The sequence below is a fragment of the Anabrus simplex genome, chromosome 2 (genome assembly GCF_040414725.1).
Source record: "Anabrus simplex isolate iqAnaSimp1 chromosome 2, ASM4041472v1, whole genome shotgun sequence".
In the NCBI taxonomy this organism is placed as follows: domain Eukaryota; kingdom Metazoa; phylum Arthropoda; class Insecta; order Orthoptera; family Tettigoniidae; genus Anabrus; species Anabrus simplex.
This window is the reverse complement of record NC_090266.1, coordinates 255,973,640-255,995,906: the sequence shown is the minus strand read 5'-3', so window position 1 is coordinate 255,995,906 and position 22,267 is coordinate 255,973,640. Positions and strand designations below refer to the sequence as shown.

The 22,267-nt window shown below is 41.3% G+C and overlaps 1 protein-coding gene across 2 annotated transcripts in view; it reads left to right on the top strand.

Moving 5' to 3' along the window:
* The first annotated feature begins 6,357 nt into the window (after nt 1-6,357).
* Nucleotides 6,358-22,267, top strand: part of LOC136864032 (deoxyribonuclease TATDN1) — a 157,383-nt gene continuing 141,473 nt past the window's right edge. Inside the window, exon 1 of one of the 2 annotated variants that reach the window (XM_067140548.2) lies at nt 6,358-6,622. Coding sequence is in view for 1 of the 2 variants with exons in the window: in XM_067140549.2 (XP_066996650.2) it covers nt 6,601-6,622 (22 nt within the window). In the remaining variant the exon portion in view is untranslated. The remainder of the gene's footprint in view (nt 6,623-22,267) is intronic. The other variant, XM_067140549.2, reaches the window with a different exon arrangement.

Below are 22,267 nucleotides of genomic sequence, written 5' to 3'. Positions count from 1 at the left end.
TACTCTTTAGAAACCATAAAAGAAACTTAGTACTTCTTTATAGACAGAAATATCACGCGCTACATTACCCACTTTTATGTTAATGACACATCAACATGCTTGAACCGCACGTTCACTTAAAGACCCAATATGGCGGGTCCATAAGTAGCATTCGTGACTTGACTCCCTAAACAGTCCTTGGTCTCTCATTTCAACAAGGCTAAATCCGGAAGTGTCACTTATTGTCTCTACTGTATTTGGTACTAGTGTTATAGACAAATAGCTTAATATGATAATAGTGGAAACTCTCCTCACTTAGCACGCAGAGCAGCGGCGACAGCACGTAGTGCTGCCATCTAGCGACTCGCAGGGAACACTAACATAACGCGCCATTCAAACACTACACATTTCAACTTCCAACCCAACGAAATGCAGATTTTAAGACGTTTGCGTCGTTCTTGTAACATAATATAGGGAAGGAGAAAGGTGGATGTTGATCTGAATGAACCAGTGATAAGAATAAAACAAATGTATTATCAAATTAAAACATTAGATCGTCATGTTATGACTAGGGCCTACAGTCTTCAAGACCAAATCACACAGGCAATACGGTATCTTTTTAAAACTGGTATTTTTACAGGCAATATTTTTCACTGTTGAGCCATTCGTTCTATTCACATATGCCTTTATAAGAACTTTGAAATACTTGTCAGTCAGTAATTTTACACAGCTGTTACATAAGCCTACACTACATTCATTCAATGACAAAAACCTGTCATTTAATTTTCTTCTAATCCCATCTTTGCTTTCTAACAAAAACTAAAAAGAAACTATCTTCAAATATTCTTGATATTTTAGCATCTAACTTTCCCCCACAAATATTCGGAAACATAATTTTAGAATTGTCATACTTTTTCATTTCTATGTGCAAGTTTCCCTTGCTATAATCATTATCATAAGATGACAATACATCCTTTCACTCAGCATGGGGAAATTTGCTACATGCCCAGCCCATGACATAATTGTCTGCATTTTCCTGTATTATATCCTAGTCATAATCAGTTACCTGATCACTTAACTCACACTGTCGAGTGACATTAGCATCAAAATTGCACTTCATCACATCATTATGAGTCAGTAGAAGGTCTGCAACATCAGATTCACAATTGCTGTCATCAGAAGGACAGATCAATTGATTTATCATAACACTCCTTATGGCACTGCGAAATTTTGTTGCATCTGGAGTTACACTGTTACCTCCTCTTGCTCTGATGATGGAAAAAATGTTTTCAATGCAGTTCTGTGTGAGCCTCCTTGTTAGCAAATAATGAAAACCATAATCACTATATAATTCAGACCACAATAGTTTCAGTGCAGAAATATTGTCTATCCAACCCTGAATACAGAGAGGGTTTCCTTTGCGGTTATTCAAAACTTTGAGTTGTTTTAGACAATCAAAAATTTCATCCAGCTTTTTCATATGCCCTCAGTCATTGTATAAGGGTCTCCTGTACTCTTTGGGGCTACTGAGACTTCAAGAATTAACAATATCAGACAAACCAGCACACATTTCTATAAATTCTGCAGTGTTTGCAGCACTTGATTGCAAATAATTGAATGACACATGAACTAGGATTCCAGAAGTTACAGAATGGCTGAGGACCCTGGTGGCTAAACATACCCTCATACCTTTCATCTAAATCTGCCCTTCTGCTCGTCACCCACTGAGTACACCTAAAAATCGATTAAATTCATAGATTTAATCATAACAATATTTTAAAGAAAGTATGTTCTCATAAATAGAAAAAATACCGGCACGTAAACATTAGCAGGTAGGCCTATACTCGCAGCACTTTGTTGTTAGGAAATCTGTAAAACGGCTTGCGATTACTTTGTCTTCTGTAATGAAAACACCCATACACAGCACAAATAACACCTCTTCCTGCCATTTCCAAAATCGTGATACATAACAAGCACAAAACTATCTGAAGTATAAATAAGACACTTCTGGCGTACACAGCTGACAGCAGTAGCAAGAGTATTTAGCCTCTCGAACCGCTAGATGGCACGCAGAAGCGGTGTCGCCAGTTTCTCGCTGGAGTTTCCACTATTATCATATTAAGCTATTTGTTATAGAATAGAGCAGCCCGAGCAGTGTTGCCAACTTCAGCGACAAGTCGCTAAATCTAGGGAATTCGAGAACCTTGTTAGCGACACAATTTTATTTTTCCGATTAGCGACTTTTCTGGCGATTATTCAAGCACTTTAGATGGAAAACTGGTGAATTTGATAGTTTAATAAAATTATTATCAATTTAACGGTATGAACTGCAGTTCAGTGCATGAATGTTTATGACCGGTTATTTTTTAATCTGGACTTCCTTGTATGTCATTTCATGTGATCACATTATGACATCATTCGGCAATTCCTCTTCTTATCTGCTGGATGACATCATGTGTAGGCGCTGGGAGTTGCACAGCCAGCGTTAATACAGTATTAACGCAGTTAGATTAGTCAGTCATTCTATTTTTTAATTTTTGCCTCTTAGTTACGCGTAATATTACACAGCGGACGGGGGTGATTCGAATCAATCTCTTCGCAGCTATCAGTGTAATCATAAGTTCTGTTGTGATCTGTGTTTTTTCTTGAAGTCATTCATGGTTTGTTAGGTGTATTTACGCAAATTTACACGTGCGATTTCAAATATTCGTTTTCGTATTTTCTTGTTTGTGAACTGTGTTTTTGTTTTTTGTTCAACACCATGGGTAAGCCAAAGTATCAGCAAAACTACCGTAAGACTGGGAAAATCAGTTTAAATGGATAAGACCGGTAGATTCTGATAAGTCCAAAGCCTACTGCGTCTACTGTAAAACAGAACTGTATGCTAAATATAATGATTTAAAGAAACATTCTGAAACTCAGAAACATAAAATGCGATCAGGGCCGTTTACCTCACCACTGCAGAAAAAATACCGTTTACAAAAGTAAACATAAGTACTGCTAGGACTGAAGGAAATTTGGCATTGTTTATTGCAGAGCACTGCTCATTGTTGACTGTAGATCACTTGTCAGAACTGTGTGTTAAAAATTTTGGCGATAGTTCTAAAGCAGCCGATCTCCGTTTACACAGAACAAAATGTACTGAAGTAATAAAACATGCACTAGCATCACATTTTGTTGAGGACATGGTTTCTGATATTGGCGATCAGGGTTACAGTTTAATAATAGATGAGGCGACAGATATATCCGTTACTAAGTTGTTGGGTGTCATAATTCGTTACTTCAGCGTCAGTATGAAAAGGATAGTATCAAGATTTTTAGGTTTGGTAGACTTACCAAATGGCACAACACCAGCTATTGTTAACGCAATAGGAATACTCTTACAGCAGCTGCAAATGAAGTCTGCTAATTTATTGGGTATAGGTGTAGACAACGCTTCCGTGAACACTGGACTGAACAATGGGGTATATGAACTTATGAAAAAAGAGTTTAATATTCCTCATTTGAAAATGATTAGGTGCGTGTGTCATTCCATACGACTAGCTGTTTATCATGCTACGGAAGACACTTTGCCTCGTAATGTTGACTTCATTGTCCGTGAAAGTTACCTTTCGTTTGCTCATTCCAGCAAGAGACAGGGCATTTACAAGCAAATTTACAATGCAATAAATAGTGAAGAACCTCTCAAACTTCTAAAAGTTTGTGAAACAAGATGCCATTGAACCTGCTGTTCGGCGAATTGTTGAACAGTGGGATGAGCTCATATTATACTTCGATATAGTAAGGACACAGGAAAAGTGTTATACTTCAGAGATGTTATTCCAAATGTACACTGACTGACAGAGCAAATGCAACACCAAGAAGGAGTGGTCAGAACTTTATGCCAATTGCAGGTAAGACTGACGTCACTGAGGTATGCTCATGATGTGAAATGCGCCGCTATGCTGCGCACGTAGTGAACGATAAATGGGACACGGCGTTGGCGAATGGCCCACTTCGTACCGTGATTTCTCAGCCGACATTCATTTTAGAACGTGTTGTCGTGTGCCACAGGACACGTGTATAGCTAAGAATGCCAGGCCGCCGTCAACGGAGGCATTTCCAGCAGACAGACGACTTTACGAGGGGTATGGTGATCGGGCTGAGAAGGGCAGGTTGGTCGCTTCGTCAAATCGCAGCCGATACCCATAGGGATGTGTCCACGGTGCAGCGCCTGTGGCGAAGATGGTTGGCGCAGGGACATGTGGCACGTGCGAGGGGTCCATGCGCAGCCCGAGTGACGTCAGCACGCGAGGATCGGAGCATCCGCCGCCAAGCGGTGGCAGCCCCGCACGCCACGTCAACCGCCATTCTTCAGCATGTGCAAGACACCCTGGCTGTTCCAATATCGACCAGAACAATTTCCCGTCGATTGGTTGAAGGAGGCCTGCACTCCCGGCGTCCGCTCAGAAGACTACCATTGACTCCACAGCATAGACGTGCACGCCTGGCATGGTGCCGGGCTAGAGCGACTTGGATGAGGGAATGGCGGAACGTCGTGTTCTCCGATGAGTCACGCTTCTGTTCTGTCAGTGATAGTCACCGCAGACGAGTGTGGCGTCGGCGTGGACAAAGGTCAAATCCGGCAGTAACTGTGGAGCGCCCTACCTCTAGACAACGCGGCATCATGGTTTGGGGCGCTATTGCGTATGATTCCACGTCACCTCTAGTGCGTATTCAAGGCACGTTAAATGCCCACCGCTACGTGCAGCATGTGCTGCGGCCGGTGGCACTCCCGTACCTTCAGGGGCTGCCCAATGCTCTGTTTCAGCAGGATAATGCCCGCCCACACACTGCTCGCATCTCCCAACAGGCTCTACGAGGTGTACAAATGCTTCCGTGGCCAGCGTACTCTCCGGATCTCTCACCAATCGAACACGTGTGGGATCTCATTGGACGCCGTTTGCAAACTCTGCCCCAGCCTCGTACGGACGACCAACTGTGGCAAATGGTTGACAGAGAATGGAGAACCATCCCTCAGGACACCATCCGCACTCTTATTGACTCTGTACCTCGACGTGTTTCTGCGTGCATCGCCGCTCGCGGTGGTCCTACATCCTACTGAGTCGATGCCGTGCATTGTGTAACCTGCATATCGGTTTGAAATAAACATCAATTATTCGTCCGTGTCGTCTCTGTTTTCTCCCCAACTTTCATCCCTTTCGAACCACTCCTTCTTGGTGTTGCATTTGCTCTGTCAGTCAGTGTACTCTGATTTATCAAACAGATTGTTCATGAGTTATCCAAAAAGTATTCTGCATGAGGTCCAAAAAGTAATTAAAGTATTTGAATCTGAAAATGCAGACCCTACTCGTTTACTTGATGATCTCATGAATCTTATACAGTTTTTAGGAAGGAAAATCCTAAACCCAACTGCTCGATTTGATCTGTTTTCTCCATCAACTGAGATTGATAGTTACGTGGATCCCAAACCCTATCTGGGTTACGAGTTCGACAAACTGGCGGAAACTCTATCAGTAGAAAAGGTAGAGGTAGTTAGGGGCCGCTGTATTAACTTCACAAAAAAGCTAATTACAGAACTAAAAAATAGGCTACCGAACAATTTTCAAAACCTAAGAAAAATGGCTCTCCTTTCTATTAAAAACTGTCTTAATGTTGTCAAAAACCCAATATTTGAGTTAGCGGAAGATATGTGTTGTAGTGTAGATCACATTGAGAATCAGTGGCGTAATTTAAGCGCAATAAAATTGAGTCAAGTTTCAAATACCACAGATTTCTGGGTAGAGGTGTTACAGTATAGTGATTCGGCAGGACAAAATCCCTTCAGAGAACTAGCTACTTTTGCTATGAAAATTTTGGCTCTCCCGCATTCAAATGCCGAAGTAGAAAGGCTCTTTAGTACACTTGGTATTGTGAAATCTAAAGTGAGAATCAGAATGAAAGTCGAAACAGCAGCATCCATCTTGCACATCAGGAATGCGCTTAAGTGCCTAGGAAAAACCTGCCATTCCTACGAAATACCAGAGAAGGTCGTCAGGAAGATAGGAACTAAAAATGCTTATTCAACAACGGCTGAACTATTACCTGCTACATCATCTCAGCAACCTTCCACTTCACAAGCTACATCGTTTGCTGAGGAGGAAATGGAAGACGATGAAGATGGAATTTTTTTTTCTGCATAGGTATGTCCATTTTATTCATGTTTACTGGTAATTTTATGTTAGCGACTTTTCTTAGCGACTTTGACAAAAATTTGGCTATTTTTAGAGACTTTCATCAACGAATTTAGCGATATTTTAGGATGTACTGTTGGCAACACTGAGGTCGAGCCATTGGCCCAAGCAGGCAGTGTAGGAGGATCGAGACCTATCCTCTTTGATCGAGACGGCAGTGAATTTAATTACGTAGGTAGCCGCCGTATTCAACAACTTATGTGAGAGGAAGGTCATATATGTAGGAAATGTAGTGTTAAATTTGTCAGCGTGTAGTTGTTAGTTTTTGTTCAATTGTTACTGATTATTGTGTAAAATTTTAAGTCGTTGCGAACGTTCTTAAACGTGATCAGCGTGTGACGTGTGTTAACCTGTATACTTGAGTAATTGTAGAAACGACTGCCAAAGAATGGCTGGAAGGAAATTTATTGGTGAGTAAATCAGTTCAATGAATTTTTTCCTGTATGTTTTGAATATTAGTACTTCTATCATCCTACAATTTCGAGATAATCTTGTAGTAGACTCGAGCTTTACCAGTTTGTCTCACCATGTTTGAGAGTCCAGGAAAGCAATCTCAAGCACTTGTATTTTGAAGAGACCGAGCTCGATAGCAGCGGTCGCGTAAGTGCTGCCAGTATCCAGTATTCGGGAGATGGTGGGTTCGAACCACACTGTCGGCAGTCCTGAGGATGGTTTTCCGTGGTTTCCCATTTTCACACCAGGCAAATTCTGGGGCTGTACCTTAACTATGGCCACTGCTGTTTCTGTCCCACTCGTAGCCCTTTCTTGTCCCCTCGTCGTATTCTGAAGAATTACTTGATCCAAAATATTTCTCTTTGTTTCCCGTTAAAGCACTTAGTCTCCAGTTACTAGTGTTGCATTAGTACAGCCCGTAGACCGGCGTAATTTTTAATGTTACAAGTGAGTGGAATTAGTGAAATCTTACTTGGAGAGCGTCTCAGAGGACAGGTGTGTTCTTTGCGATGTCCAGGAACCCACCATCCCGCCGCAAGAAGTATATTTACTTTTATAACCTAATAAAGATTATTACACGCCATGCTCATTTCTGAAGTAGGTACTTGTATTCTTATTGGCCAATGTAAAGTGGCACGTGATCTCCTTCCCGTCAAGTATGTTGATAATCCGTTACCAACCGCAGCACAATAACAGCGCAAGTCGTATACGAAACTAGGGGCCTAACGCCGTTTCGTGGCTTCTAACCGCCCAGACCAATGGTCTTGTCCACGGCAAGAATCCTAACTGTCCAGACCAATGGTCTTATCCACGGCAAGAATCCTAACCGTCCAGACCAATGGTCTTGCCTTTATCCTATCCTAACCGTATACGAAACTAGGGGCCTAACGCCGCTTCGCGGCTTCTAACCGCCCAGACCAATGGTCTCGTCCACGGCAAGAATCCTAACCGTCTAGACCAATGGTCTTGTCCACGGCAAGTATCCTAACCATCCAGACCAATGGTCTTGCCTAGATCCTATCCTAACCGTATACGAAACTAGGGGCCTAACGCGGCTTCTAACCGCCCAGACCAATGGTTTTGTCCACGGCAAGAATCCTAACCGTCCAGACCGATGGTCTTATCCACGGCAAGAATCCTAACCGTCCAGACCAATGATCTTGCCTTGATCCTATCCTAACCGTATACGAAACTAGGGGCCTAACGCCGCTTCGCGGCTTCTAACCGCCCAGACCAATGGTCTTGTCCACGGCAAGAATCCTAACCGTCCAGACCAATCGTCTTGCCTAGATCCTGTCCTAAACGTATACAATTTGAAGCATAGTTCCTTAGTACGGAGGTTGGCAGCACTGAGCACTGGTGCAGAACATCCTTTCCAAGGCGGCCGCGAGCAAGAAAACAAACGACAGTCGTTACGCGTCTGTGTGAATAGCGGTCCACGGGCTGGACTAATGATACTAGTGTTGTCGATCTGTTATTTACTGTAACCACGGGAACATTATGAACATTATGTTTGAGACGAGCAACAACCAGCAATTCTATGGGTAGAAATATAGAGTTGGCCCTGCAAGGTTTATCACATCATGTTTTTGTTTCAATGCTGTTATTTTTACCAAAAAATGATTCTGGGGGAGAGGAGGTGTGTTTATTACGCCTGCCAGGTTCCAACCCATCCGTCCCTAGAAGTATATTTACTTTTATAACCTAAAGTAGTGGTCCAGGTGCCATTATCCGTTGCTTCTGCCAAGGATCACAGGCATTGGCCGACGTTACCAACCACTGCAAACGAAAGAAGACTAAGCCCGCAAAGTTTGATAATGTAATGGTGTTGGGTGGTAACCTTACACTTTCGCAATTCCTCCTTTAATCTCAGGGCTTACGGCAAGAAATAAAGGTCATTTATTAGCTTGAACTCCAAACTACTATGGTGGGGTCAAGGGAGACCCTTCTCGATGTATTTTCCTTGTTTGTCGCTAGACTTTTCATCTGTTTGCCACGTGCCTTCATTCATTCTTAGTGCTGACCGTGGCCTTAGAGGGTGTAGTTGAGTTGTGAAGGTAGTGGTAACAATTGCGGTAAAATCTAGAGAAGGGGTCACACTTAACCCGACAATAGTAGTTGTGTTGCCCTTGTATTTTGTGTTGTTTTATATGAAATCATGTCCAGGCACTTATCGGACAAGGACATTGTAACTTATCTACAACAATCAGATAATGAAAAAAGTGACAATGAATTAGAAGCAGTAAATTTTACAAATATCAGTTCAGAAAGCGATAACGATAGTGAACACAGTGACCATGACACAGGAATAGAACTTCAATCATCAACTTCTTCGGAAGGGGATGATGACTTTGTGAGTACCAGTACAAACTACTTTTATGGAAAAAGTGGTCAAAAGTCCCACCTGCTCCTTCAAAGGCTCGTAAAACTAATATAATCACTCATAATCCTGGACTGGAGGGACCGGCAAGACAGACTCCACCCACTACTCCACTGGAAGCTTGGTCTCTATTGTTCAGACGCTATGCTGCAGACAATTGTAGAACACACAAATATCATGGTAAGAACTTCCTGAGAAAGCTTCGTCAGAAAGTATGTACTCTGGCCAATACAAGCCAAGTGACAGATGACCCAGTCCCAGTTGAAGGTGGAACAAAAAGGAAAAGATGCTCTTTGTGCCCTTGTTCGCAAGACAGAAAGACCCCATAAGTGTGTGATAAGTGTAGTAGGAGTGTGTGTAAGGGACATTCTCATACTATATTCATATGTGAGGACTGTTCTGAAAATCAGTAAGTTGGCTCCTTGTGATGTGTGTGAAGATAAGGACTGCAAGTGGGTCGAAAACATGCCTGCCATTTTTTTTGCTCTATTGTATATTGATGTCATTATTACTCATTTATTGCAAGTTTGGTGTATTTACTCCAGTAATTGTGTACAGTTTAACTGTCATTACAGATACTCCCTGTGTTCGGAGCAGAAAAAGAAGAATGTTGATCTTGCTTTGAAAAATGTACATCTTGTACATTTTGTTTCAAAATTGCATGAAGGTTCGAAAAATGTATTATTTTTGCTGTCTGTTCATAATCATAAATATGCACAGTGTGTTCATAGTCAGTTAGAGGCTTTAAAAACTATGCACACTGTTGTCACAAACGTCTGAAAATGGGGGTCCTGGTGGACCCCACCAGAGTAATTGTGTAGCCAAAACAACACTATAGCAGTTGAGGGTTGGGCCTAATGCATTTTTGCACATCCAGGGCAATTTCTGTCATGAGAACACTCCCTTCGAGAGGCTCACTTCTATCCCCGCAGTGCATACTGTCCGCATGGCAAGAAGAAAGGTAATTTAGTAGTTGTAACCTATCTTTTCACAACCAGGCCCATACAAACCTAGTGTAGGCACTCCAGTATATAACACATAAGTTCGTGAAGAAATATATATGAATTTTACCTTAAAATCCTTTTAGAGGAGATTTGTTCATTGTGAATGCCAGGGACCCACCACGCCGCCCAAAAAGGTACATTTACTTTTATAACCTAATGAAAGATTTCATGCGCCATTGACCATTAGCCAGCCAGCTATGAGCACAGCCATTGGCCGACATGACGTTGTTCCCAGAATTTCTAACTCACTGCTTCCGTTTACAACCTGCACAAAATAAAAATACAGCAAAAGGCTCTGTTAGTAGGCTTTTAACTATCACCGCGGCGCATACTACCCGTACGGCAAGAAAAAATGTAATTTAGTAGGTGTAATCTATATCTGCAAATCCAGGCCAAGCTCTGTCATGAGAACAGTGGCTCCTTTGGGGCCACACTCCCTTCAAGAGGCTCTTAACTATTGCCGAGGTGCACACTGCCCTCATGGCAAGAAGAAAATTTAATTTAGTAGCTGTAACCTACGTTTGCAAATACATGCCAAACTCTGTCATGAGAACAGAGAGGCTCTTCACTATCGCCATGGCTCATACTGCCTGCACGGAGGAAAAAAAAAAAAATTAGTAGCTATAACCTGGACATTTCCGTGACAGTTGGTAACAGTTCACAGATCGCTGGTAGATTGTAAAGACGCTCCTGTCGGCAATCCCGTGAACTAAGCTGAGAACAAAAAATAAGAGAGCATCTGCTGCCGAGCCACCGCGTACAGCGTGTGGAGTGCCTATGGTAGGTTTATGCCAGTCAGGCGAATCTCTGTGATGAGAACAGTGGCCCCTTCCGGCCACAATCCCTTCAAGAGGCTCTTTTCTATCGCTGCGGCGCATACTGTCCGCACGGCAAGAAAAGAATATAGCCACATCAAACCAACAACCAACAGTCGGCAGCAGTGCTATTCTACTCACCTCTATTTACCTCAGCGCTACTAGTGGAAACCTAAGTATTAAAAAAAGGGCAGTCACTTATAGTGGTGCCTCATGTTACTAACATTGCAGGGCGGACTCTATAGCTTTGCCATTCTATGGACATTCAAGCAATTCCTTCATCTTGAAAAAATATCGTTCAGACTCGACTCCATCCCAAGTTCTCAATACCTTCCCTAGCAAACATCCAGAAAGCTTGTATTATCCAAAGAGATTTTGAAGATAGAAATTTCTGTGGATGTTGAAACAGCCTTTTAAGAAAACAGGAAAAAAAAAGTGTTACTTGCAGTGTATATGAACAATATGTTACTTCCTTTATTGAGGGGTCAAAACAGTCAAATTCCGATTCATCTGCTGTAGGGGCTGCATTTTACTCTGTCCATTTTTCTTTAATTTAAAAATAATATGCATTACCCCAACCATCACCTTCATATACTGCTGAAATATTTGCTGTTGGACAGATATTAATAATCCTATGTCCGGCTCCATGGCTAAATGGTTAGCGTGTTGGTCTTTGTTCACAGGGGTCCCGGGTTTGATTCCCAGCAGGGTCGTGAATTTTAACCACAATTGATTAATTTCGCTGGCACGGGGGCTGGGTTTACGTGTCGTCTTCATCATCATTTCATCTTCATCACGACGCGCAGGTCGCCTACGGGAGTCAAATCAAATGACCTGCATCTGGCGAGCCTTTCTTGTCCTTGGACACTCCCGACACTAAAAAAAAGCCATACACCATTTCATTTTCAATAATCCTATATATGTATAAAATTCTCGGGCATTAAGAAAGCACTCACCTGTGCCAATCCTCTTAGCATCATTAACCCATTAGAAAATCTGGATAAACAGAAAACTGGTACATACAAAACCTGAGGAAATGGCAAAAGATGACACCTTGCCACCCAAGGTTTGTAACGTTATAACGGAGAATAAATTATACAAAAATTACTTGAAATTCCTTACAGAGGAGAAATGTGTTCATTGCGATGTCTAGGAACCCACCAGCCCGCACCCAGCAGTACATTTACTTTTATAACCTAATAAAGAGCAGCGTCCGCTATTGTTCATTGCTGAAGTAGCTGCCTGCATTGCTATTGGCCAACATGTAAAGGGATATGACGTCATTCCTATTAACCTGGATCCGCCCAAGATTGAATTTTTTGAGAATAAAATTGTAACTTTTAGCGTTGGATACAGTGGGCGCGGTTACAATAATAAGAGTCCAAGAAGACTGTGTAGTTTGCCGTGCCATATATGGCACGCTGGGCGGATTCAGGTTAATGTTAATAACTAGATTGCGTTACAAACCCCAGCAGAATAAAAGCACAAATAAATGGAACATGTAAAGAAAACAATGTGGAATACAGAACAGCAAAATTCGCAGGGATGTGTTAAATCGAATACGCTGCACTTACCCACAGAGAATGCTCTGCTGTCACCCTAGGCGAAATAGAATGCACTGTTATCACCCTACATAATTCGAGAGATCTAAAAGATGTTTTGTGGCTCTAATCTGGGACCCTCTTTCCTTCGTCACAGTCCAAAGTTTTCTCACTAACGACGCAACCAATGTAAACCAATTGGTTTGTCACTAGGTGGACCTAACCAGTCCAGACCAATGGTTTTGACACTAGCCTGACCTAACGAATCCAGACCAATCCCTTTGTCATTGACCCAAATTATAAATTCAGCTTTTCACCACTGTCCAACGTAGAATGCGCTGGAATCTCCCTACAGAATGCCAGATATGAAAAGCCACTTTGCAGCCCTAACCAGGGGGATTATGACCCCAGACCATCTTCCCTTGGTCACGGTCCAATGGTTTTGTCACAAACCGGACCTAACCAATCCAGACCAATGGTTTTGTCACTAGCTATACCTAACTAACCCAAACCAATTGTTTTGTCACTAGCCGGACCTAACCATTCGTTTTGTCACTGACCTGAATTATAAATTAATTCAGCTTTTCATCACTGTCTGTCATAAAATGCGCTGCTGTTGTCCTACAGAATGCTAGACACCTAAAAGCCAATTCGCGGCCCTAACCCTGGAGCTTAAACCCGCTTGGTCACAGTCCAATGGGTTTGTCACTAGCCATAATGATCTTAGTTCCTATGTAAATAGGTTGGCAGCGTTGTAGACAGCTCAACCACGTTCTCCGCGTGAAGTAAACAAACATCGGTCATTCCGCGCATAGCTGAATGTCATTTAACAAATGCATCGCAATTGAGAAATATCGCAGTGGCAGTGATCACTTACAGTAGTGTGACGTAGTGAATATTGGGTGGCACGTGTCAACTATTAATGATCACGGCAACTTCGCAGAAGAGGCGGCTACAAGAAGTGGATTACAGTATCAAATAGAAATTCCACGTACTGGTTTTTGGGAACATTGCCAGAAATTTCTTCTCGAAAAATAGAATGATCAATGGTGGAATTTGGCTCAGTATAGAGGTAAGTATCTCTGTAACATTCCCATTGCAATACTAAATAAATGCATGGTTTGAATTGGGTTCATACACCAGACGTTATATAACTACTATAATCAACTTCGATTAGTTTGTGCCTGTACTTTGGAACATTCTATCGGTTACACATTACGGGTGACAATTTGTTTATTTAAGGTAAATACACTGTCTGACAAAAAAAATTGAAGCACCCAGAAGGAGAGGAGGAAACTAAATTAAACTTCAAGTGTTGATGTTATTTCAGTGTTTACAAAATCAAATCTAATTTACTAAGAACTTGGCAGTACAATCCCACTAACCAGTAAGACTTTGCACCCACTCGACCTGGATGCATACACTGATTCGGTTGGGAAGGGTGTCATAATCTCGTTGTATCCTCTCCTGAGGCAAGCTGACCCACAACTGTTGTGACTTGTCCTCGTTATTCTGGATAGTGGTACTGGGATGGAGTTGACGTCCGAGCTGGTTCTGCACATGTTCTATTGGGGGACAGATCTGGGGATCTTGCTGGTCACGGGATCTCCTCAACATCATAGACACATGTGCCATGTGTGGATGAGTTTTGGCCTGTTGAAAATGGCACCACGATCGTCTCATGGGATTTAACGCATGAGGACGCAGGATGTGCGTGATGTACCAGCCACGACCCGAAGTCATACTTCACGGCTCCCAACACCATGATGCCAGAAGTAACACCTCTGTAACACATTGGAAGAATGGGACCTCTCTCCAGTTTGCCTCCATACTTGGTGACAATGGTCATCCAGGGTAGTTAAAAATTGCGATTCATCGCTGAACAAAATGCGACAAAATTCATCAACAGTCCATGTTTCCCAGTCACAGCATCACTCCAAATGCAGCTGTTTGTGTTGTGGTTTTAACAGCAGCCTACGCATGAGACAGCAGTTGCCTAGTCCAGCTGCTCTGCTAGTCACTGACCAATGGTGCGAGATGATACAGAATGGGGAGTCCATTACTTGTTCTCGGATGGCAGGCGCAGATGTAAAGGGGTTACAATGTGCTTGGTGCACAGTACAGTGATCCTCCCTTATGGTGGTCAGATGTGCTCGGCCGGAAACTTGACAAGTATGCCTGCCCTCATGTTCCCATGCAGTCCAACATTGGGCCATTCCCACATCAAAATGCCCCACAAATCTGGATATTGTATGATTTTCGACCAGCCAGCCGAATGGAGACCCACAATGAGGACCCCTTTCAAACTCTGACAGGTGCTAATAACTCTGTGTCACATCAGTTTGCACCATCTACGTGTCCTTCACAGTGATCACTCAACATCTGATGCTGTTCACACCCCTTATGTACCCTACCAGGTCTGGTAACAAAACTAATGCACTCTGGTACCCGTTCTACCTGTCGCAGAGAATTTCAGTTCTAATCATTTACATATCCGCCAATGGTGTGTACGTTTACGAAGTTACATTGACATCTGACAATTTCTTCTGGGTGCTTCAGTTTTTTTTTGTCAGGTGGTTGGCACTTAAAATCACATTCTATTTCAGTGTACTAAATATCAAGAACGACAAAAGATTCTTCGTTCACAATTAATATCTATCGGTTTCCAATTTCTACTTAATGTTTCTTGTCTGTTATATCAACCAACATTTGAAATGGCAGAAGACCAGACAATTTTTTTCGTGATTGTAGTATCAAATTATAATAATTGTCATCCCTCATCCTTTATATGTGATCTGGCCTTGTTTGTGTATGTAGGAAGATGCCATGGTAGATCATACTGACGTGAAGATTTAGTGGTTGCGGTACACAAGCCGACCATCGCCAGTTCACTTGTACGCGCCATCAAATACTATTAGATATAATCATTAGGGTATGAGAAAGGAGTAGAGGTGTGAAAACACCGGGTTTTTGTACTATTACCTGACATATACGGCATAGACGAGTACACTATATATAACTAGGAGAGCACATGACGACCATGTTTACGTATCGACCGAGGGGGTGATTACGTTTATGTCCAAATTTTTGCTACTGCACATGCGCGACAAGAAAAATGATCGTGATGTCATATCACACCACCCCCTGTTCATGGTGTGCTTAGTTTGTGTTTTTATGTAAATTTAGATGTCAGATTTTGGCTCGTGACGACATAATTTCATCGAAGTTCCTTCTTTGGACATGGTAGAATTCACCCTTTAGGTTAAAAAGTTTCTGAGACCCGAATTGGAGATAGTTGGCTTGTGTACTGGATGCCTGTCAGGTGTGTGTTATATTGTGCTCTGTTCTTTTGACCATCTTTTTGATAGGTTTTTTTTTCTTCGTATTGTTTAGTATCTTTTAATAGTAGGTATAGCATGTTATATGTGGTGAATAGTGTGTAGCAAGGTAGTCTACATTAGTGTTCTAGGTTGTAGAGTAGCTTAGTTCAGTACATTTTGTTCGTTAGTTATATAGTAGATTAAATTTAAACCTGTGTGTGAATTTTATATTCTGTCATGTTGATGCCTACATCTAAGGATGAAGTTCCCAAGGAAAGAAAGCCCTTTGGATGAGTTACTCCACTAAGGAGCCTGGCCCAGGAAGTTATTTGCAATGTGGGGGAGTATTTTGAGAGGGGAAAAAATTACAGCGTTTGGTGTAAGTAAAGCTGTGTCTGTGCATCTGTGTGAAGTCATGAGTGACTATTGGGAGTTTGAGATTTACACTAATGGTCTATAATTTGTGAGGAGAGTGATGACCTCATATCTGTTGGATGTTTGACACAACGTATAAATATAATATAGATTAATCGTAGCAAATCAAAGGGCCAGTAGATTGGGTAAAACTGTACTAACTGGTTTATAAAAGAGAGGTTTACAGCGCGCCTAACACGACGTAATATGGTCATGACGATGGGTAGTGACAAAAACAGGACAGAGTATGAGATATGTCTAGCTAGTGGTCAAACCATTGGTCTGGATTGGTTGTTTCCTGCTAGTGACTAGACCAGTGGTCTCAATTGGATAGGTCTGGCTAGTGACAAGACCTTTGGACTGGTGGCAAGCAAAAGGGGCTATGAGCGTCGAGGTTCGGAGCATGAAGTGGCCTGCAGGCCACTAGCAGCCCCTGGAACAGTATTGGCTAGTGGCAAGACCATTGAAGTCCACCGATAACCAGTGTTAGTGACAGGTTAGGTTATGATCCACCGAAAACCACTGATAGTGATAGGTTAGGGGTTGTGATCCACTGAAAACCACTGATAGTGACAGGTTAGGTTGTGATCCACTGCAAACCGCTGATGGTCACAGGGTTAGACGCATTCAGCGGTCAGTGTGGAGAAATTTGCCAAGTACCAACAAAATGATGAAGAAGTGCACAATCATCTACAGTCCTCTTTGCTTGAACTGCGCCCAGTCAATATGGTGAGAAAAAGTAATTTGGCCATTACTCAAGAAAGACAAAAAAATTGGGTACCAGCATGTGTCCCATGCAAAGTAGTAAAATTTGCACACACACTAACAGTGCCATGGGACGTTATTCACAAAATCCTCCAGATTCAGTCACATCAGTGTTGATCTAGTTGGGCCTTCACCAATATTGCATGGTTATCGCCATCTTTTAACAGTCATTGTCAGTTTCTCATGATGGACTGAGGCTGTACCATTTACTGATATTACAACAGAAATAGTTTCATCAGCGATATTATGTCCATAGATCTCTCTTCAAGGTACTTCAGATAATCACAACAAATTGTGGATGGCAGTTTGAAAGTGAAATTTTCAAACTTCTTACCCCTCATTTGGCTTCCATCACGTTACGTGCATGGTATATCATTCTGCTGCTAATGGGAGAACAGAACATTGGTATCACCATGTAAGGAGGGCCCTAAAGACACAACTCACTGAAGACTGGTTTCCAAAACTTCCGCTAGTTTTGATGGAGAAGGAGAAATCACACTCTCTGAAATGACTTATGGTGAAGGCGGTTACAGATGTTCCTACCTTCCTTTACAAGCTAAACAGCATATGAGAGCACTGAGAGCACTCAAACCCATTCCAACAGAGCACCATTGTGTCAGAGTTTTAAACTGTCCTGCTCTCAAGACCAGCAAATTTGTTTTCATCTGGCGTGATGCTAATATATTTCTCTATGACAGACATAATAGAACATTCCAAGTTCTGTCTTGAAATGAGAAACATTTCCAAACAGCAGCACCTACTAGGACACAGACTGTCAGCATTGATAGACTCAGACTTACTTTTAATCTAGCAGATTCTATGTAAACAACTTGTGGGGACAACTCATTATCATCTTCACTGCCATCACCAGTGAGTCAACAGTGTCAACCCAAAAACATCACAATATCTGGGCGAGTTATCACCTTTCCCGGTAAGTATTTGGATGTTATCCTTGGGGAGGGAGTGTGCAGCGACCACTTGCGCTGCTCTTGTCATTTACACAAGTTTCATGCTCCTTACTTTACTCTTTTTTTATTACTGTTAGTTCCTGTCTAGGTTGTGATAAATGAAAGGGTGGTTACTGCATGTGCTGATGAATCTTGTACAAGTTAATAATATAAATAAAACATTAACTTACATTAGTGGTAACTGGTAAGTTTTGAGAATGTCTTGCCCCACGGTATAGAGGGCAACGCGTCCGCCTGTCACTCGGCAGCCCCGGGTTCGATTCCCGGCCGGGTCAGGAGTTTTTAATTGTAATGATTAATATCCCTGGCCTGGGGACTGGGTGTTAGTGACGTCCTTACTGTTCCTTTCCTCACACACAACATTCCACACTTTCGCCATTCCAATTACACGCAGTTTCATACAATATGGTGCCAGTAGAGGCAAAAGATCTACATGGGTCGATGCCCCAAACAAATAGCATTTTAAAAAAAAATTGAGAATTCATGAGTAGAATCACAATTGTACAGCAAAGAAACCATCTTTTTTTAGCAACTTTCTGGGTTTTTATCAGTTTTATTACCTGAGATCTTTTACATGCACTGGGCTGAGTGACTCAGATGGTTGAGGCGCTGGCCTTCTGACCCCAACTTGACTGGTTTGATTCTGGCTCAGTCCGGTGGTATTTGAAGGTACTCACATACCTCAGCCTTGTGTTGGTAGATTACTGGCACATGAAAGAACTCCTGCAGGACAATTCCAGCACCTCAGCATCTCCAAAAACCTATTAAAAAAATTGAAATAGTGGGACGTAAAAACGGATAACATTACTATTATTATCTTTTCCGTGCCAAAGTCATATGACATAGAGTGGACTAACTCTGCCAGGTTTGAATTCACAATCTTTGGATCTGGAAGCAAATACTACTGCTGTTTCCCTCAAGCTGGTTCTTGTAATGTTACCACCTGTAGGCACTACAGTATCATTACTCTTGACCCAGAATACTCTCTTACTCAGTGGCTTGTAGAATTCTTAATCCTCACCTACTCCTTCACTTGGTGACTGCACTGGGACAATCCCTGTCATAACTCCTCCAACCACCAAATCTACCAGAGGAATGGGATAGATGAGCGACTGCATCACTGGCCTCTCATCAGGCAGCAATGTTTCAAATTCCACCCAATACAGATGGGATTTTTGAAATGAAATAATCTCATCACTGGTTCTAATTTCACATTAACCCCTCAGCGTCGCAGCTATGTAAAGAGCTTCCTACCCCGCGGCCGGATGAGATTTCAACTACGCGCGACTGAAATACATTGATTCACTCCAAGAGTTACTATAAGTATAAGAGTAGCCCGAGATTCACGAAATTTGGAATTCCATATGATAGAGTTCAAAGCACCAGTACATGGACGTCTTCTTTTCGCTGTTTTGAACATACGATGCAACGTGAGGTTTGGATTTCTCATTCTTGGGTGCTAATTTCCTAATAAAATGTCTTTCCTGCAACCTTGGAACTGTATTATCTGATGCGCACCGGCCTTGAATATTTCGTTCCCCGCCCGAGAGAGCGTATTTTATAAACAAACCTTCCATCAGCTGAACCCGATAAGATAACTGCTAAATATTGGTCCCTGTGACTTGTCTGAATATTATTAGAGAATTCAGGAATCAGAATTCACTGTTGAAAACTTCCCTTTGACCTGTATAATTATCCGTAGCCTCCCACACGAAATTTCCAAGTACTGGTTCCTCCTTATCGTCACTGTCATCATTTACCACTGCATGCGTTACAGCCACATCATCTATTTCATTATCACTGCTGGTAATACTGTCACTACTACTTCTGACTAAACTTTCATTTGAATTATACAATATTTCAAGCACGTTGCTGTCAGTCAAACCATGGCTGGAGCTAGCCATTGAGCGCGGCGCATCACACGGACTGAGGAAGCTGCAGCGAGACCGAAAAGAGAAGGATGAAACTGAATGAGGGGAATAACATTTATGACGAAAAAACAACTTGATACATATTTCAGATAAAATGTCGAGACATCATTCATACGATATATATACCATGAACAACTGGTTCTCGTATTGTATGACAGAAAGCAGCACTTACTCGTGCCTACACAGTGCGCTCGTGGAGAGTTACAAGCTGAGAAATAAAGACAGATATAATAAATAAACCGCACTCTTAATGTAAAATTACAGCAAAGAACATCACGCGAAAAGACAAACTTCTCAGAATACCGCTCCTTTACTTTATTCTGTAGGAAAGTATGAAGCAAACAGACTTTTTGAAAAGCAGAGATTAGTGCTCAGACTTACTTGACAAATACTTATCCTTGCAAAACAACTTCATTTTAACGATTTTCAATTCTTATTTACAACACTGATAAATCCGAAAATGTCTTCTTGGAAACAAAACGATTTGCATATCCATAACTCGAAAACTCTTCGTGATATAGCTGTAAATGCGAAACCATGTATAGGTCTATACCACGTATAGAGGTCGGCGCTGAGGGGTTAAATTCAAAAGTCCTGTAGCAATGATCACGATATAAACAGTCTGCAAAAAATACAAACTTCCTTGCTTGCTTGCTTTCCTTCACCAAATCTACTGATAATCATTGTTTCATTCATATGCTTAACCAACGAACTAGGTTTTATGCCATGTTTTCCCCAATGGTCAATCCCAATCGACACTTCTTGTCACCTGTTGGGGATATTGTACAATCTCAAACTTCTTCTTGTGTACCTCCCCTAAATATCATTATTTCCTTATACATCTAGACCAGAGGTGCTCACGCTGGGCATTCCGTATGCTGTTTGACCACAGTGATGTGGTTGCGTCACAGGCCGTGAAGGTTGAGCGAAATTCTCCCAGTCAGTCTCGATCACAGCTGCGATACCCGAGTCTGAAATGAAGGCAGAATATAATGAAAGAAAGAGGACAGAAATCCATGTCATTTTCAGTGTACGTTGTATGTACATTGCAGTTTATGTATTTTGACCAGATACAATAAAGAGTGGCCTACATCCTTAAATATTTTCCTCATGTATGTAATGAATTAGAATTTTCACCTTTACATTTTAAGAGGTGCTTTAGAAACAGTCCCAATATAATATGAAATTAAGGTGGATAAGCTGTGGCTTGTGGTTGTTTGGGTTTAAAATATCTTGTAAACTTGCCAACAATCCAATTATGCTTACCAGAAATAAAATCAATGAGGTTATTTATTTGGAGGCATACTGTACATCTATCTGGTAGATACATTTACATTGTTGTTGTTGTTGTTGTTGTTGTTGTTGTTGTACTTTAATCTTGAATAGTAAATATCTATGTCATCACTTGTGATGAAATCCCCTCTTGCCATTTAGAGGCTAGCTATTATCACCGGACACCTGTTAAATTGTAAATACTGTTTTCAGAAATTCAATGAACACTGTGCAAAATCATTGTCGCAATATGTAATTGTATTACTTTTTGCTGAATGGATAACAGGAATTTTATTTTTAAAATGAAAATACTATGATTCCCATCCAAGGAATTGTCGATCGGAGCTTGTATGCTAAAATCCTGTATTTTTGTAGATTGTAACACAAAAATTATAGTTTGTCAGTTTTCTTTGAATGAATAAATATAAGAAAATAAAACTATTTATATCAAACGCAGTATAAATCGAACCAGAATATCTAGAAAATGTTAGCTTTTTTGTTGTTGTTGTTGTTGCGATTATAGAGTTTTATTTTAAATGTATTCCAATTGGCATTTCACTGAGTAGTGGGGGAAAGCTTCATAATCGCAATCAAAGGCCAGTGTTCCCTCACTTTCCTGCAAAGTGTTGACGCAAGTGTAATAGATTAGTATGACTTGGAAACAATATTCTCTAACCCATGGATAAACAATGGAAATATCGAGCTCAATTTTTTGTTATTATTATTATTATTATTATTATCATCATGATTATTATTTGACTTGTGAGTTGTGGCTGTGAAGTTGTTTACATCTATTAGTGTTATTATTTACATAGTTGTGTATGAACTTTATTTGGTATAAATCATTGTCATATTTTTTGTGAGGTTATGTCATGAAACATCTGCTGTAGCTATGTATATAAAAATGAGTTCATTTAATGTAAGAGCACATAATTAATAGTATGAAATTTATTATTACCTGTATATATGATGCATATATGCACTGCTATATTGTGCAACACACTGTAATAGTCCAGAACAACATATCTTTGGTTCTAGGGAGTTACAGAAAATTCCTTTCATTTTAAATAGGTTGTTGGAGACTTTAAAAATTACGAGAAAACAAGTTGTGTCATATTCTTCTAGAAGCCTGGCCAGGCAACGTATACAAAGAGGCAGTCTTGAGGGGTAAAGTTGAGTTTAACAAGAGTTG